The 19,542-nt window shown below is 34.7% G+C and overlaps 1 protein-coding gene across 6 annotated transcripts in view; it reads right to left on the minus strand.

The window, feature by feature from the left end:
• Positions 1 to 13,678: 13,678 nt before the first annotated feature.
• Positions 13,679 to 19,542, minus strand: part of LOC125281362 (pancreatic alpha-amylase-like) — a 49,709-nt gene continuing 43,845 nt past the window's right edge. For all 6 annotated transcript variants that reach the window (XM_057310423.1, XM_057310425.1, XM_057310422.1 and 3 more), the window contains 8 exons: positions 18,841 to 19,038; positions 17,988 to 18,218; positions 17,098 to 17,231; positions 16,222 to 16,344; positions 16,028 to 16,127; positions 15,647 to 15,765; positions 15,415 to 15,540; positions 13,679 to 13,903 (listed from right to left, as the gene is read on the minus strand). In XM_057310423.1, the coding sequence (XP_057166406.1) occupies positions 13,714 to 13,903; positions 15,415 to 15,540; positions 15,647 to 15,765; positions 16,028 to 16,127; positions 16,222 to 16,344; positions 17,098 to 17,231; positions 17,988 to 18,218; positions 18,841 to 19,038 (1,221 nt within the window). In that variant the 3' untranslated portion in view covers positions 13,679 to 13,713. The remainder of the gene's footprint in view (positions 13,904 to 15,414; positions 15,541 to 15,646; positions 15,766 to 16,027; positions 16,128 to 16,221; positions 16,345 to 17,097; positions 17,232 to 17,987; positions 18,219 to 18,840; positions 19,039 to 19,542) is intronic.

Consider the following 19,542-nt stretch of genomic DNA (forward strand, 5'->3'; position numbering starts at 1 on the left):
ACAACAGAGGGGAAAAGGAACAATGGATATATAAAACAATCAGAAGGCAAATGACAAGATGGCAGCAGTAAGTCCTCACATATTTATTATCATTCTAAGTGTTAATGGATTGAATTCAATAGAAAGGTATAGAATGACTGGACAGGTTCAAAAAAAAAGTCCTAACTATATGCTACCTATAAGAGACTCATTTAAATTCAAAAGACACACACAGGCTCAAAGAAAAGGAATGCAGGAAGATATTCCATGCAAAGAAAACCAAAAGAAAGTAAGGGTAGCCATACTTACATCAGACAAAATAGACTTCAAGCCAAAAACTGTAATAAGAGACAAAGAAGGTCATTATATAATGATAAAAGGGTCAAACATCAAGAAAATACAATAATTGTAAATACATATGCACCCAACATTGGAATACTGAAATATATTAAGCAAATACTAATAGATCTAAAGGAAGAAATGGATAACAAGAATAGTAAGGGACTTCAGGGATGCCTGCGTGACTCAGTGGGTTAAGCATCTGCCTTCGGCTCTGGTCATGATCCCAGGACCCTGGAATCCAGTACAGACAGCACTGAGCTCCTTGCTTCTCCCTCTGCCTGCCGCTCCCCCTGCTTGTGCACTCTCTCTCTCTCTCTCTCTCTAACAAATAAATAAATAAAATCTTAAAAATAAAAAAGAAGAATAGTAAGGGACTTCAATACCCCACTATCAGCAATAGATACGTCATCTAGACAGAAAATCAATAAGGAAACAATGGAATTGAACCATGCATTACAATAAATGGACATAACATATATAGAATATTCATCCAACAGCAGCAGAATATACATTCTTCTCAAGTACATATGAAACATTCTCCAGGACAGATCATATCTTAGCGAACTTAAGATTGAAATTATACCATCTTTTCCTACACACGTGATAAAAATCAACAAGAGGAAAGCTGAAAAATCTACAAAAATGTGGAAGGTAAAAAATATACTTCTGAACAATTGAGTCAAAAATCAAAATGGAAATAAAAATTATCTCAAAACAGATGAAAATGGGAATACAATATATCAAAATTTATGGGATGCAGCAAAAGAAGTTCTGAGAGGAAAGTTTATAGTGATAAATGCATATATCAAGAAATTTAAAAAGATTTCAAATAAACAACCTAACTTTATATCTCAAGGAACTAGACACAGAAGAATAAATGAAGCTCAAAGTAGCAGAAGAAAGGAAATAATAAAGATCAGAGTCGAAATAAATGTAATAGACACCAGAAAAACAACAGAAAGGACCAATCAAACTAAGAGTGTTTTTTTTTGACAAGATAAAAAAAATTGAAAAACATTGGCTACCTAACTAAGAAAAGAAAGAAACTGAAATGATGAAAATTAGAAATGAAAGAGGAGACACTGCAGCTGATACTACAGAAATACATACAATCATAAGAGACTGCTACGAAAAATTATATGCCAAAACATCAGATAACCTAGAAAAAATGAGTAAATTTCTAGATAGACACAAGCTACCAATACTGAATTAGGAAGAAATACGAACAGGCCAACAAGGAGTAAAAAGATTGAGTCAATAATCAGAAACCTCTCAACACAGAAAACCCAAGGCCTAGATGACTTCACTGGTAAATTCTACCAGACATTTAATGGAGAATGAATATACATCCTTCTCAAACTTTTCCAAAAAATTGAAAAGCGAACCCTTCCAAATGCTTTCTATGAGGCCAAGGCTAGATAAGGATGCCACAAGAAAACTATATACTAATATCCCCGATGGATATAAATGCAAAAATTATTGACAAAATATTAGCAAACCAAAATCAAGAACACATTAAAGAATATACATCACGACCAAGTGGGATTTATCCCTGTGGTGCAAGCATGGTTCAACATATGCAAATCAATGAGTAAGATATCACATTCATAAAATGAAAGACCAAAGTTACATGATCTTCTTAGTAGATACAGAAAAAGTATTTAATAAAATACAACATCCTTTCATGATTCAAACCCTCAGCAGATGAGGTATACAAGGAATATACCTCAACACGATAAAAGCCATGTGACAAACCCACAACTAAAACTACACTCAATGGAAAAAAACTGAAAACTCTAAGATGGAGAACAAGACAGGGATGTCCACTCTCACCACTCATTCGATATAGTACTAGAAGTCCCGGCTAGTCCTGTAAGAAAAAGAAAGAAAAGTCAGCCAAATTGTAAAGGAAGGAGGAAAACTGTCACTGTTTAGAGAAGATATAACTTCATATATAAAAAATCACAAAGACTCAACCCAAAAACTGCTGGAACTAATCAATTTCCTGAAGTTATGGGAAACAAAATCAACATGTAGAAATCAGTTGCACTAATAATGAACATCTGAGAAAAAAATGAACTATCCCATTCAAAGTAGCATCAGAAACAATAAAATAACTTAGGAAGAAATTTAACCAAGTGAAAGATCCGTACAACAATAACGACAAGACTTTCCTGAAAGAAACTGAAGATGACACCAAAAAATTGAAAATCATTCTTTTTTCATAGATAGAAAGAATATTGTTAAAATGTCAATACTATCCAAAGTCATCTATAGATTCAGTGTAATCTCCATCAAAATACCAATGGCATTCTTCACAGAAACAGAAAGAAAATATCGTAAAATTTGTATTGATCCATAAAAGACTCTGAATAGCCAAACAATCTTGAGGAAAAAGAACAGAGCAGGAAGTATCACTCTTCCTGATTATAAAGTATATTACAAAGATATAGTAAGAACAACAGTATGATACTAGCATACAATAGGCACGCAGACCAACAAAACAGAATAGGAAGTCCGGAATTGAACCCCTGAGTTTATGGTCAACTACTATTCAACAAGGGAGCCAAGAACACCCAATGGGGAAAGAATAGGATCTTTGACAAATGGTACTAGGAAACTGGAAAAACACATGCAGAACAATGAAATTGGACCCCTATCTTATACCATGCACAAAAACTAATTCAAAATGGATCAAAGATTTAAACATAAGACCTGATCATATAAAACTACTAAAAGAAACTATAGGGGAGAATCTCCTTGACATTGGTCTTGGCAATGATATTTTGGATATGACACCAAAAGCACAAACAACAAAACCAAAAATCAACAAATGGGACTACATCAAACTTAAATGCTTTTGCACAGCAAAGGATACAATGAACAAAACTAAAATACAATCTACAGAATTGGGGAAAAAATTGTAAACACCAGATCAGAATATATTTAATATTCAAAATATATGAAGAACTCATACAACTCAATAATGAAAAAACAAACCATCTAATTTAACTAACTAAATTAAATTAAATTTTGTGCCATAACTAAATAGATGTTTTTCCAAAGAAGACATCCTAATTGTCAACAGGTGCATGAAAAGACAGCTAAAATTAGGAATGAACACGGAAATGCAAATCAAAAGCACAATGAGATATCACCTTACCCCGCTAGAATAATTATCATCAAGAAGACAAAAGATAATGAGTGTTGGCAAGAATGTTCAGAAAAGTGTACCCTTGTACCTTGTTGGTGGGAATGCAAATTGGTTCAACCAATTTGGTTCAACAATATGGAGGTTTCTCAAAAAACTAAAATTAGATCTAGGATATGATCCATCAATCCACTTCTGGGTATACACCCAAAGGAAATAGAAACAGGATTTCCAAAACATGTAACTGCACTCCCATGTTTATTGCAAGCGTTACTCACAGCACCCAAGATATGGAAATGACCTAAGCGTCCCTCAATGGATGAATGGATAAGAGGATGTTTTATATATATAGAATGGATTGTTATTCAGCCGTGAGAATGGAGGCATCCTGCCATGTGTGACTATGGATGAAACTTCAGTACCTCATGTTAAGTGAGATAAATCACGCAGAGAAAGATTAAGTACTATACAATATCACCTGTATGTCAAATCTGAAGAAGCCAAACTTGTACAGAGTAGAAGGGTAGTTGTCAGTGGATGGCGGGGGGTTGGGGGGAGAGGAAATGACAGCTGTTTAAGTGTACAAACTTACACTGAGCAGTAAATAAGTCCTAGAGATCTAATACACAGTATGCTGAATATAGACAACAATATTGTATTACAATCATCAAACTTGCTAAGAAACTAGGACTTAATTATTCCAACCACCGAAAAAAGGATAATTATGCAACATGAGAGAAATGTTAATTATTGCTATAATGTTACATATATAAATGTGTCCTAATTAACGTATTGTATACCTTCCATTTATATAATGTTATATATCAAATATATTTCAATTAAAAATAAATCACAATAAAAAGTAACAAATCCTTTTTTGCATGGTAATAGTTGGAGAAATTAAAGCAGGCATATCTTTGGCACTATCCTGGCTTTTTAGCAACGTCTACGATTTCTTAAAGTTGCACTAGAAAGAATATTCAGGAAACAAATGATAGACTGGGAGAATGTACTGGTAATATATACCAAAGAAACAATAACAAGAACATGAGAACAACTCCAGGTAGTCAATAAGAAGAAAAATTTTTTTAAAAATGGAAAAAGAAGCAACAGACACATCGCAAAAGAGGAAACCCAAATATCCCCCCCACCACCAAAAAAATGTGAGAGGATGCTGAGCCTAGCTAGCAATTTGGGAAATCCAAATTAAAATAACAAATCAATTTTCATCTATTAGAAAAGCAAAAGTTAGAAGCTTCATCACATCCGTTTTTGGTGAGAGTGTTATAAAAGGTACTCTCATGTACTATACTACTACTAGACCTGATCTAGTAAAAATTGGGAACTGGGCAATTTTACATAATATTAAAATATAAAAATGTATTTAAAATGCACTTCTAGGGGCGCCTGGGTGGCACAGCGGTTAAGCGTCTGCCTTCGGCTCAGGGCGTGATCCCAGTGTTGTGGGATCGAGCCCCATATCAGGCTCCTCTGCTATGAGCCTGCTTCTTCCTCTCCCACTCCCCCTGTTTGTGTTCCCTCTCTCGCTGGCTGTCTCTATCTCTGTCAAATAAATAAATAAAATCTTTAAAAAAAAATAATAAATAAATAAAAAATAAAATGCACTTCTACTTATTTTCTTACAGAAATATTCACCCATGTGTACAGAGACAAGTAAATACAAAAGGTCACTACAACATTGATCACAACAACAAAACCTTTGGAAAACACGTACATGTCATTGCAGTGAAAAATGGCTAAAAATAGAGTACAGCCATACTCTGACAGGTGAAATAGTTTGCTTTTATTTTTTAAAAAGGCATTTTTCATGGTAACAATATGAGAGGCCATTTGAATTAAAAAACACAGAACAGTATGTCTTCATTTATATTTGTAAAAAAAAGCATTTCAAAAATTGCATATTTTATATGTGTACGTATATGTATGGAATTCAACTGCATGTACAGTCACAGAAAAAAACTAGTAACAGGTTATCTCTGAGGAAGTAGGGATGAAACCAAGATGAGGGGTCGTGCTCAACTAAACTGAAGCTTAATTTGGAATGTTTTAACAATTCTGAACAATCAAAATATACATATGTTATATATGTAATATTTTTCACTGGGAAAAACTACTTCCCCAAAGATGTAGCAATTAATTTCATAAGCCATTCAGTAAGAGCCTACTATGCGATCTTAGTACAATTAACATATTCTGTATGATTTCAATCATTTAAAAGATTTGTCTTATGACCCCTATGTAGACAAGTATTTTAAAAAGCGTGTTGTCTATATATCCATTTGGTCGAGTTAATTAAAACTTGTTTAAATCAGCTTGTTCTGCTACTGAGATTGGTACATCTAAAATCTCCAATTATATATAGTATAGAATTGCTTATGCTTACAATTTCTGTCAAATTTGTTGCTTTATCTATTTTAACCCTAAGTTACAGAGGCTAAAAAACTTACAAGTACCAATTTTCTAGTCAATGTGTTAAAATTATAAAGTCTAATATTTTTTTATTAAAACATAGAACCATTTTATCTTTTGCACTGATTCGGCCTTAAATCTATTTCATCTCATTCCAGTAAAGCTATACGAGCTTTCCTTTGGTCAGAATTTGCCTGGTGTACTTTGTACTTGCCTTTACCTTTACCGATTTCTACTCATTTATTTTAATCATGTGTGAAAATGTTTGTCTTTTAATAGAAACTCTAAGTCCATTTACACTGAATGTAACTATTGCTATATTTAAATATAAATCTATCACCTTATTGCCCCGCCAATTTTTTTCATATTTTTTGTCTTCTTTTCAATTATTTTTCTATATTTTATCATCTAACACAGTAGAAATCATACACTGTTTCTACTTTACTAATGGTTAACATGGAAATTATACCATGGGTTAATTTCAGAGTTCAAATTTAATCATTATGTCGATTGTCAAAGAGAATATTCAACTCTATTTTAGTTGATACTCATTGGTTTTATTTTTTAAGTCTGTCTTATATTTTTAATCCTGCAAAACATTATTTTTTAATAGATAATTTTTTTTTTTTTTAGATTAGCCAGATATTTACCACTTACTTTTTTCCTCACTCCTCTTGCATCTCAGATCTCCTACCTAGGGTAACTACAGACGTCTAAAATATTCCCTTTATAATTTCTTTTGGTGAATATCTGCTCACAAATCCTCTTTTTCTTTAAGTGAAATATGTATTCTTTTAAATTTGAGTATGGTTGATGTACACTCTGACAAACCCTCTTCGTTACTTGTCTGAAAATGTCTTTATCTTTATTCCTTAAAACTACTTTCTCTGTGTAAAATTCTACAAGTTATTTCTTTCACTACTTTGAGTATGTTCTAGAGACATCTGGCTTCCTTTGTTGCTATAAAGAAGTCAGATGTCACTCTAATTGACATTCCACGGAGGAAATCTTTCTTTTAAAATAAAAAAAAATTTTTTTTACTGCTTTAAAAATATTGTCCCTGTGTGATGTCTAAATGTGGATTTTAAAAAAACTCATCCTGTGTTCTTGGAAATCTGTGTGTATTTGTGTGTGTGTGTGTGTGTGTGTGTTTCTTATCAGATAGAGAAAAATTCTAAGGGCATACTTGAGATAGCCACTGTCTTCACAATCCATTTATTTACTTGGAACTACAATTGAATATATAACAGTTTTCACTCTATCAACCCTGTCTCTTAATCTCTCTCCTATACTGTCCATCATTATTATTAGCAGCCCCCCAAAATGAGATATTTAAGTAAAAGTCTAACAAGACATATATAAGATCTATATGAAAACAAAACTTTGATGAACAAAATCAAGGAAGAACTAAATAAATGGACAAATGTTCCATGTCCATAAGTAAAAAGACTCAGTATTCTCAAGACAGTAATTCTTCCCAGCTTGATCTATAGGTTCAATACAATCCCAATAAAAATACTAACAAGTTATTTTGTGGATATCTACAGATTCTAATGTTTACATGGAGATTTTTTAAAAAGACAGAACGGCTATCATAATATTAAAGAACAACAGTCAGAGGACTGACACTACCTGACATTAAGGCACTCTAAATCTACAGTACTCAGAAGAGTGATATTAGAAAGAAGAAAAAAGGCTAAATCAATGGAACAGAATAGAGTCTGTAAATATACCCACCAATATAGTCAACTGATCTTTAATGAAGCAGTAAAGGCAGTACAATGGAACAAAGACCAACTTTTCATCAAATTGTGCTGGAGCAACTGGACATCCCCATGCCCCAAAAGGGGGGTGGGTGGGTAGGATTCTAGACATAGACTTTACAAAAATTAACTCAAAATGGACTATAGACTTGCATGTAAAATGCAGAACTAGAAAACTCCCAGAAGGTAACAGGAGAAAATCGAGATAGCCTTGGGTTTGACAATCACTTTTTAGATACAACCACCAAAGGCAAATCCATGAAATAAATAATTGATAAGCTTTACTTTATTAAAATTTAAAACTTCTGTGAAAAATACTGTCAAGAGAATCAGAAGGAAAACCACAGAGTGGGAGAAAATACATGTATAAGACATATCTAATAAGGATAAGACATATCTGATAAGGATTATTACACAAAATACACAAAGAACTTTAAAAACTCAACAATAAGAAAATCAACAATGCATTTAAAGAATGGCAAAAGATCTAAACTAACACCAAGGAAGATATACAGGTGGCAGGTAAGCATATGAAAAGATGCTCAACAGCATATGTCCTTAGGGAATTGCAAATTAAAACAAGATACCACTACATACTCATTAGAATGACAAAAACCCAGAACACTGACAACAACAAATGCTGAGGATGTGAAGCAACAGGAATTCTCATTCATTGCTGGAGCAAATGCAAAATGGTACAATTTGGGAGGCAATTTGGTAGTTTCTTATACAACTAAACATACTCTTACCATACAATCCAGCAATCATGCTCCTTGGTGTTTATCCAAATAAATGGGTAACTTATGCCCACGAGAAAAAAAAAAAAAAAGTACTCACAGGTGTTCACAGCAGCTTTATTTATAACTACCAAATTTCAGAGCAACATGTCTTTCAGTAGGTGAATGGATAAACTGTGTTACAACCAGACAATGAAAAATTAATCTGTGCTGAAAATCATCAAGCCGTGAAAAGACATGGAGGAGTCATACTTGTATGCATATTACTAAGTGAAAAAACCCAATATGAAAAAGCTACATACTGTAATAGAATATAACATTCTGAAAAAGGCAACAGTTTGGAAACAGTAAAAAGATGAGTAGTTGCCAGAAGTCAGGAGTAAGGAGGGGTAAACAGGTGGAGCTCAGAGAACTTTGAGAGCAATGGATCTAGTCTGTATGATAATGGTGGATACATATTATGCTTTTATAAAAACAAAATTTATAATGCCAAGAGGAAATCTTAATGTAAACTTTGGGTGATAATCATGTGTCAGTGTAGGTACATTAATTATAATTAACATCCCACTCTAATGCAGGAAGTTGAGAGTAGTGGAAGTTGTATAGGTGTGAGGGCGGGAATTATGTGGGAACTGTAATTTCTCTCAATTTTGCTGTGAACCTAAAGCTTTTTTAAGAAAAATAGACTATTAAAATGTTTTTAATAAATAAATGCTTTTTAAAAAGATATCAGGCCCTATTCCCTAGAATCTATATATGTTTCCTTATTTGGAAAAAGCCTTTGCAGATGTAATTAAGGTTAGGATCTTGTGGGTCATGAATACCATCATATGTCTCCTACAAGAAAGAGGAAGAAAGAGAGCAATACACGTAGAAGTAGAAAAGGCATGGAGCACATGACTGTGGAAGCATAGAGTGGAGTGATGCAGCCACAAGTCAAGGAATGCTGGCAGCCACCAAAGCTGAAAGAAAGGTTTGCTTTTTCCATAAAGCCCCTAGAGGTTGCAGAGCCCTGCCAACACCTTGATCAGTGAAAAAGACTTTGGATTTCTGCCCTCCAGAACTATAAGACAATAAATTTCTCTTGTTCTAAGCCACGAAGATTATGTATTTTGTTACAATAGCCATAGGAAACGAATACCAATATGGACTCTTTTGTGTATCAGTAGTTGTTTTAGTCGTATTTACTACTGTGGGTTTGGTATGGTGAGGTCAGACTCCGATCAAGAAAGAGAAACCAGAAAGTTTTGCAGTTTGTTATGCTCACAGTTCCCTGAGGAGAAATAGGACACCACACAGGCCCACTCAAGGGAAGCACCAGGGTTATTCACCAAGCAGAGGAAGAGAAGGAAACGACGTGCAAGTTCCTTTTTTATGGCTTCTATAGGAAGGAATGGATGAAGCGGGTAGGCAGGTTTAGGATGTCTAAATAATTTCAGTGGGCTCTGGGTTATAGAGATATTCCTCATCTGATACCTGGTCCTTGGGTGATTAGAGAAGGTATATAGTGACCCAGAGGAAAGTCTGATAAGGGAAGTGGTTTGGGGTGTGGACTTAATCAGATGCCCAGGAAAGTCTGATTGACCTGTCGGCAGGGCCGCAAAACTGGATCAGAAAGCATTTGTAACAAAATATATTACAGCAGTCTGCTGCTGAGTTGTACTCTATAATATGCATGTACCATCATTTGTTTATCTAATGTGTTGAGGGACATATAGGCTGATTATATTTTTGGCAATTATGAATAAAGCTGCTGTGAAGGATAACTAAGACTTCTTATAGACATGTATTTTCATATCACAGGGGTTAAACCTAGATGTAAAATTGTTGGTTTTTATTATAACTATATGTACAATTTATAGATTGTCAAACTATTTCCAAAGTGATTGTACCACTTCATACTCTAGCAATCTACAAGTAATCCAGTAAGGTTCTTTTCTGAATGCATAAATCTGAGTTTTAATAAATCCATAGCTTTACTCAACGCAACCACAATATCCAATATTCCATCACACCCCGAAATACCGTCATCCCTTTGTAGTCAATTCAGCCACCCACACCTACCCCCTGGCAACCACTCAACAGGTCTCTGATGAGCTTTGTCTTTATATAATTTCATGAAAATGGAGTCACACAGTGTGTGACGTTGTGAGTCTGTCTCCTTTTACTAATGATGCCTTTGAGATATATCCATATTGTCACATGTATAGTCATTAATATTTCATGTAGAGGTATGATAGTTGAAGAACATTTGGGTTATTTTCACTTTGGAGAATGATGAATAAAGCCACTATAAATCTGCACATACATGTTACTTTTTTATTAAAACTTTTATTTTGTGGTAAATCACATACAACAAAGTTTACCATTGTAATGTTGTTAAATGTACAGTGCAGTGGTATTAAATATATTCATAATGTTGTGTAACCATCACCACCATCAATCTCTACAGCTCTTTTCATCTTGTAAAATTGAAATTTTTTATCCATTAAACAGAAGCTCTCCATTCCTCCCTCTCCCCAGCCATTGGCAGTTACTGTGCTACTTTCTGTCTCTATGATTTTGACTACTCCATATAAGCGGCATCATACAGTATTTGTCTTTTTGTGACTGGCTTTATCATAATATCATCAAGGCTTATCTTCAGTGTAGGCTATGGCAAAATCTCCTTTTTAAAGCTGAATATTATTCCCTCGTATGGATATTATCACATGTGACTCATCCACTGTTGAAGTACACTTGTGTTGTTTCCACCTTGTTGGCTATTGTGGATAATGCTGTTATGAACATGGGTACATAAATAATTACTTTGCGAACTTGCTGTCAATTCTTCAGGGTATATACCCAGAAGTGGAATTGTTAGATCATATGGTAATCCTATTTTAGTTTCATTAAAAACTGCCATACTGTTTCCCACAGCAGCTATACTATTTCAACGTTCCACCAGCAATGCAAAGGGTTCAATTCTGGCACATCCTCAAGAATGCTTGCTTCTTGTTTGTTTTGATAGTAGACATCCTGAGAGTGAGGTGATATCTTTGTGCATATTGATAATTTGTACATCTTTAGAGAAAAGTCTATTCAAATTCTTTGCCCATTTTTGAATTGGGTTGATTTTCTATTGTTGAATTTCAGGTGTTCTCTATATATTCTGGATATTAATCTTTTACCAGATGTTATGATTTGAATTATTTTCTCTCATTCTGTACACATCTTCTGATGAAAAAACTTTTTAAGTTTTTGTGAAGTCCAATTTCTCTATTTTTTTCTTGTTACCTATGCCTTTAATATCAAATCTAATGAATCACTGTCAAATCACTGTCAAATCCAATGTCAGGACGTTCTGTTTTAAGAGGTGTTTTAGTTCTTAAATTTAGATTTTTTTAATCCAATTTGGATTAATTTTGTATACCATCTTAGGTAATGGTTCAAATGAAATCTTGTGTGTGTGGATTTCCAATTTTCCTGCCACCATTTATTGGAAAGACTATCCTTTCCCACTGAGTGGTCTTGGCATCATCCTTGTCAAAGAATTATTTGATGAGGGGCGCGAGGGTGGCAGAGTCAGTTAAGCCTATGACTCCTGGTTTTGACTCAGGTTGTGGGATCGAGCCCTGTATCAGGCTCCATGTTAAGCGAGGAGTCTACTTGGGATTCTCTCTCTCTCCCTTGGCCTCCTGCTCGTACTTGCTCGCTCCCTCTCTCGAATAAATAAAATTAATAAATCTTAAAAAGAAAAGAAAAAGAATCATTTGACCATATATGAGAGGATACATTCCTGGATATTATTCTATTCCATGGATTTATATGCCTATCTTTATGCCAGTATCACAATGTTTTGATTACTGTAGGCTTTTTTTTTTTTTAAGATTTTATTTATTTATGTGACAGAGAGACAGCCAGAGAGAGAGGGAACACAAGCAGGGGGAGTGGGAGAGGAAGAAGCAGGCTCCCAGCGGAGGAGCCCGATGTGGGACTCGATCCCGGAACGCCGGGATCACGCCCTGAGCCGAAGGCAGACGCTTAACGACTGCGCTACCCAGGCGCCCCTGATTACTGTAGGCTTTTAATAGGTTTGAAACCAGAGGTGAGTCCCCTAGTTTTGTTGTTCTTTCTCAAGATTGTTTTGGCTATTCAGGGTCCCTTGAGATACGAAGTTTAGGATAGAATTTTTTTTTTTTTTTTTAGGTCTGTGAGATGTTGATAGAGATTGCATTGAAGCTGTAGATTACTTTGGGTGTACTGACATTTTGATACTACTAAGTATTCTCTCCCAAGAAAACAGTAATGCTTCAATTTATTTATGTCTTTAACATCTTTCAGTAAGGTTTAATAGTTTTCACCGTACACATTTTCCACCTTGTGGTAGATTCCTAAGTATTGTATCCTTTTTCGTGCTATTATAAATGGAATTTTTTCACAATCTCCGTTTCAGATTGTTCATTAGTGTACAGAAATGCAACTGATTTTTGCATGGTGCCTTTGTATCCTATTACTTTGCTGAATTCATTTATTCTGACAAGTTTTTTTTAGTGGAATCTTAACTGCATAGACAGTGACACACAGAGAGTGATAGAGACATGGATGAATAGATGGATCAACTGATCAATTATTCTTTAAAAACCTTCAGAGATTTATCACTCTACCAGGATTTGCTACTTCCTTTACTTTATCTCAAGAAAGTCTTGTTCTTTTATTATGTTACATCCCCACTTACCTTCATTAATTTTTAATGGAACAAAAAATCCATACGTCTACATCAACTTAAAGACATTACAAAGAGAGAAACAGAGAGAGAAAGTAGAAGATTCCTATGAGTTCCATATAATTAAGACTCATACCTTGCATAATTTAAGTTTATTTTATTTTTTGACTTATTAACTGTAGAAGGGCTTTCAAACAGTTGAAGTCACTCAAATGCTATAACTTTGTATGGGAATCGTTAAATCAGCTCTCCCGAACTCTTAGAAACACTTGATGGAAGAAATACACAAATACATGCTGGGAAATTTGGTGTTGATGGCAACAAACATATTTGTTAAGATGCCTCTCTGAATTCTTAGAAATTCCATTGACACATGACAAGACATCATGAGCCTTTAAAAATATAACATGACGATAATCGTAACGAACTTATACTTACATAATTACATGTGATTTTTATGCTTTTCTGAGTTTTTCAAGTTGATTGCTTCTAGCTTTTACCAAAAATTCATGAATTATAGGAAAACACACACACACACACACACACACACGGAAAGAAATACACTTGGCTATTTCTCTGAGTATGCGTATTTATTTATTTCAAATTTTACAACTTAGATTCAGCATGAATTGCAATGAACGGATCTTCAGCAGAGTTACTAATGGAAAAATGAGCATTTCCATCCCCAGAAACATAGATTTTGATTCCCGTACAATTGCCGTCAATTTTGTCTCCAGAAATGACATCACAATATGTGCCGGCAGGAAGACCAGTTTGCAAAGTTGAAGATAACGCCCTGTAAAATAAAATTTAAGATTTAACTTGAATTCATCACAATTAAAAGCAAGAATTCAGACTATCTCTAAAAGCTTCACTTTGTGTTGTAGAGCCCTAAGCAGTCAAGGTCTCAGTGAGAAGCAAATGCAGAGACCTCTCCAGTAGATGTGAACAGTTTTCCAAGACTGAAAGTAATCTTACAGTAGACTTAGCGATTCCCTATTCAGCCATGAATATTATCACGAAATTATGGCTGAGGGACTATTAGTGAAGATTTGGGTGAATTGTCACCCTTAGATAAAAGTACTTCCTGTGGTAAACAAATATTTTAAATATGTCCTCATCTAAACTTAAGAAAACACGAATTACTTTCAATCATTTAAATTTGATTATTACTGCGAAAATCTTTTTCACAAGAGGAGAAAGTGAATTTGGGCTGGAGATAAAAATAATCCAGTATTTTTATGAACAAGTGTATGGTTTGAAATATAAAGCTGTCTCATAAATTTATTTTCCTTCTCCCATCCAAAAGACAGAAATTAAAGGACTAGCCATAGCTTCTTTTGGCAAGAAAGAGATATATTTGTTTTCCCTTTTTGTCAGCAAAATATAATGTAGGCTAAAATGAGCTAAGCATGGGTGAAAGTAGGCCTTGGAACTGAGACATTTCAACTGATGTAAGCCATAGTTCTCTATACTAGGGAATCAATACACTCGAGGCAGACGATGGAAGTATAAGCAAAGGAAAGTAAGAAGAAGTCTCAGAACTAAAACTTGAAAATCTCCCGAGGTGAATCACTGACCAACCGTAAGATACATGTTCTTTATACATATGCTTTGAAAATATATCTACTGGGGCGCCTGGGCGGCATAGCGGTTAAGGTCTGCCTTCGGCTCAGGGCGTGATCCCGGCGTTCTGGGATTGAGCCCCACATCAGGCTCTTCCGCTATGAGCCTGCTTCTTCCTCTCCCACTCCCCCTGCTTGTGTTCCCTCTCTCGCTGGCTGTCTCTATCTCTGTCGAATAAATAAATAAAATCTTTAAAATATATATATATATATCTCTACTATTTGCCAGAGAGACGGGGGAGTGAAAAAAGAAGACCAAAAAACCAGATAGATGAATACTCGCAAAAAAGAGTTAAAAAGACATCAGTATTGAGGCAATATTTTTCCATTATTTAAAAAGGGAAGGGGAGCTGTAAGCCTTGTTCTTCTAGTGATTTCACAACCTTTATATTAACTACTCTGTGTATTTGGGGTGGGGTGTATATGTGAGCCTATATGGGTGCCTCATATCTGCCCATGATAGGCAAGGATGCACATGAAATAACTCTACTTAGAACAGAAAGCCCTTATAAAGAAATCAGAAGAATAGAAGTCATCATCATTTTTCTTCTGATTTCTGTTTTTTTTCATCCACTGACTATATAACTATTCAGATATGAAAACAGTAAATGTGCAAGAAGAGAAAGTAGTAAACCAAGAACATATTGGGATAAAATGTGATTTCTAATTGATATCTACTTACCAGTCATCATTGTTAAAGACAATGAATCCTCTGTTTCCTCTTCCAAAAGCTACTTGGTTGCTACCGTTATCCCACCAGTTTGTAAAAGGTTGGCCATCAACTACATTACGGAACGCAACCATGTTCCTAAAAATAAAACACCACATAAAATGCTGGTGAATACGTTAGCTGTTTGAAATAAAATGTTAAGAATGTTTATTACTAGAGGACATCTCTAGATAAGAATGCCCACCTTATTTGACGCCATCGATGTTCACAGACCCAATCGTTACCACAAGTAGTGTCGGGATTAATAGTAACTTCTTTAATTACCCCATTATTATTTGGTGGCCCAATCCAATCATTAACATCCTTAGGTAAAGAGAAAAAAATTTAAAAAGCTCAGACTTTTTAACATCTCAAGTATTTATCTCTTTCCTCTCCAGTCCACCAAACCCAGTCTGTCTTGTGTCTCTGAGTTCTCTGCAGTTGGAATCTAACTCCCTCAGTATTTTTATAGCCTTTTACCAAGTTCTGCCCATTTTCTCCCCAAGTTTTCATTCTCTAGTACCATATTTTAAAACTGCCTTCCCTTTCTTGAGAAAAAGATATTTTGGATAACACAAAAACTTACTACTCCATTTTGAAAATATCTTGACCAACGGAAGCTTGACATTACTCGTGTAAATCCATATGGATGAGCGAGCATAAATCCAACTCCCATTTTGTACAGTCTGAAGGTTACAAAATGATATCATCATTAAAAAAAACAATATTTTTAGTGTCATTAAAAGGTAGGTAGAAAAGGGGGAGGGCTTTATTTCCTACCTGGCGTCCCAGAATGTAAGAATAGATGCTCCTCCAGCTCCGTGTCCTCGCTGATTGTCATGGTTATCCACAAAGACAAGTGCTCGATCAGAAGGCATGAAACCCCATCCTTCTCCCCAGTTCCTATTAAAACACGTACGCACACACAAACATGTATTATTTTCTAATAGCTTTAGAGTAACCTAAGTGTGTCTTTCTTTTGGTATAGCAGGCCCAAATGGAATTCTCTAATTCAATGATTATTCTATAGGAGTTTTTAAAAAATATCTATAAACTATATATAGATATATTATACACTCCATGTACGTATATATGTATGAATTACTTGTAATACATTCATGGTACAGTTATAAGATTTTTGTTATAAAAAAGTCATTTTAGAGATTTCAGTACATTACAATTTGGATGAAACTTCAGAATGATCAACATACATATGATATTACACAAAATGGAAAACTGGGTTAAAAGTAGGTTTCACTCTTATATTGATATAAATATTCTACTACTTGAAAATAATTAATTGATAATAATATTTGTAAATTCCCATAGCATAGCCATGTTGTAAGTACTTCATAAATGATACAATCATTTTAATACTAATGTAGCCTTCACATATTTTATTGCATACATTAGTTAAATTTAATATAGTTATAGAATACAAAAAGTCTCTAGGGTGTGTTTTGGGTTTCTTGTTATCCTCATGACTGACATTTTAAATAATAAAGATGATAAATTGGAATTTGGGGAAGTACAATCCTTATTACTAGCAATTGAATCCTTAAAAGTTCTAAATAAGTTTCTAAGATAACTCGGATTGGGATAATAAGACTAACACATCTGTGAAATTATTTAAAAGACAAATCATATTTCACTCACTTTAAGTAAGCCATCTTCTCTCCATTCCATCTGCGCAGGACTGTGCCTAGTTTTGCACCATAGTTGAATTCTGTCACACGGCCATTTCCAAAGTACTCCTCGCTTTTAATTGGCTCACCACCCAGATCAATTACCTAGTGGAAATATAGGGAAAATATCATTTTTAAATAAGAACTTTAAAGATTTTTCACCAAGTTAACATTGTGTAAAAAATGGCTTGAAACTATTTATATTTTATGAAATACCCCAAAAAAGATTCTTTTTCTGTGCTAAATTATATGCTACAATATTAAAACTAACATGATAACAAGGTGACCTGTTGTCCTCTGAGAATGTGGACCTAATTTTACTCTTGCACATAAACGATAATAACAATGACTCGCATTTCTATAGCACTTGAGATCTGGTTCACAACAATTCTAAGTGCTTGACAAATATTAACTTACTAACATTTAGACAAAGACATAACTATGATCATATCTCTTTTCTTCACATGAAAAGACAATGTCGCAGAGAGAGGTTAATCAATTTGCCTAAGTGAACACAGCAAATAGTGCTATAGGCAACATTAAAACTCAGATAGGCTGGCTCAAGAAAACCACTCTCATATTATCTGCCTTTTGTAATGGTTTCTGGGGAGACAGTAAATAACACAGATGTTTGCAGCCTAAATAAATTCTCTGCACTTCCATAAAATCTCTTGTGATAAAGAGTTAGATGTTAGAGACTGTCTCAATAAAATAGGGTTCAAGAAAACTCTTCCATATAAATGAGCCAGCCATTAAAGAACAGAAGTTGTATTCATTAAATCTATCACTTATTTTCTAATGAACTAAAAGATCTTATTTCATATACCCATGAAATGTAGATACATATAGGTATTAATGTACCTCCTGGAAAATGAAAGGTTTACTTCCTTCAGAGAACCACTGTGTATTTAGATTATGCAGTTTATCCAAAACGGCCTTGATGTCTCCAGGCCACATGTGCTTAGAAGCATCAATTCTGAACCCCGCTACACCAATGTCGATGAGGCGGTTCATATATTCAGCAATCGTGGAACGCACATAGTCTTTCTCCAGCGCAAGATCAAGAAGACCAACCAGACGACAATCTCGGACCTATTAAGGTAAAAATTTTGTGACTGATACACAAAACATCGCCTCTACCTGATAATCCATTTGATAATGCATTCATTTATTCATTAACAGATATTTCGGTAGTGTCTTCTTTGCATTGGAAACTGGAGATGCTGACATTCTAGTATGGACATACCTTTGAAACATTTTCTAGTATAAAAATGGAGTACGGAGGAAATAAAGTAGACGAGTTTTTTGACTGGAACAAATTAAATGGGGGAAAATGCTTTAAATCTTGATCTGCGTTTCTTATTTTTTTTTAAGATTTTATTGATTTATTGGACAGAGAGAGACACAGCGAGAGAGGGCACACCAGCAGGGGGTGGGGGAGAGGGAGAAGCAGGCTTTGCTCTGAGCAGGGAACCCAATGCAGGGCTCCATCCCAGGACCCTGGCATCATGACCTGAGACTAAGGCAGATGCTCAACCACTGAGCCACCCAGGCGCCCCTGTGTTTCTTATTTACAAATAGTCAAACTTGGAATCCTCTTTTCCTAAAAAATCCAGGCCAGTATTTAAAATGAAGATCAATAAACTACATGTAGATATTTAAAGGCACAGATAGCTCTTTATCCAGATCACTGTGGGTTTTTTCCTTTAATTACCTGATAAGGATCATTATAGCTCTCAATGTCTCCACTTCCAGTTTTACATTTACCATCATTAAAATCCCAACCAGAGTATGGGACTGCTGGAAAATCTCTACTTCCAGGGTTGAAGTAGCTTCCACAAGTACTGCTCGTTCCTGCACTCGCAGCATTCCCACACATATGATTAATGACAGCATCCACATAAATATGGACCTGAAAAACAAAGTTTCTATTTCAGTTGGACTTATAGAGAGGTAGAAATCTATCTAGTATTATTGACTAAAGTTTCTGGTATGTTAATTGCACTCCAAAATAGGTCTTTGTTATTTTTTAACTTATCTTCCTAATAAACCAAAAGTCAAGCGTGAAGGGAAATCAATGTGAACTGAATACCTATCTGCATTCTACCGTCTTGGTAAAATACTTACCTATCTGATAAACTGATAGAACTAAAACTACCATAACTATGAAAAAATGCAAACAGTCTTTTTTGCGGGGAGGTAAGAATCAGCTAAGACAGGAGAGCGTAGTGGTCTTTGAAATTTCCATGCATCCTCCTAAGAAAGAAGCAGCAAGTCTCTATTATCTACTTAGCATCCGAAGGTAAATATTGTCTCTCATGCTCCCCCTCAGAAAGAATATAACGATTTACCATCAAAAACCCCTACGTGAAAGAGGACCCGGAAATGACAGGTGGAGTTACAAGTCACATCAAAA

This window comes from Ursus arctos, unplaced genomic scaffold, assembly GCF_023065955.2.
Source record: "Ursus arctos isolate Adak ecotype North America unplaced genomic scaffold, UrsArc2.0 scaffold_12, whole genome shotgun sequence".
NCBI lineage: Eukaryota > Metazoa > Chordata > Mammalia > Carnivora > Ursidae > Ursus > Ursus arctos.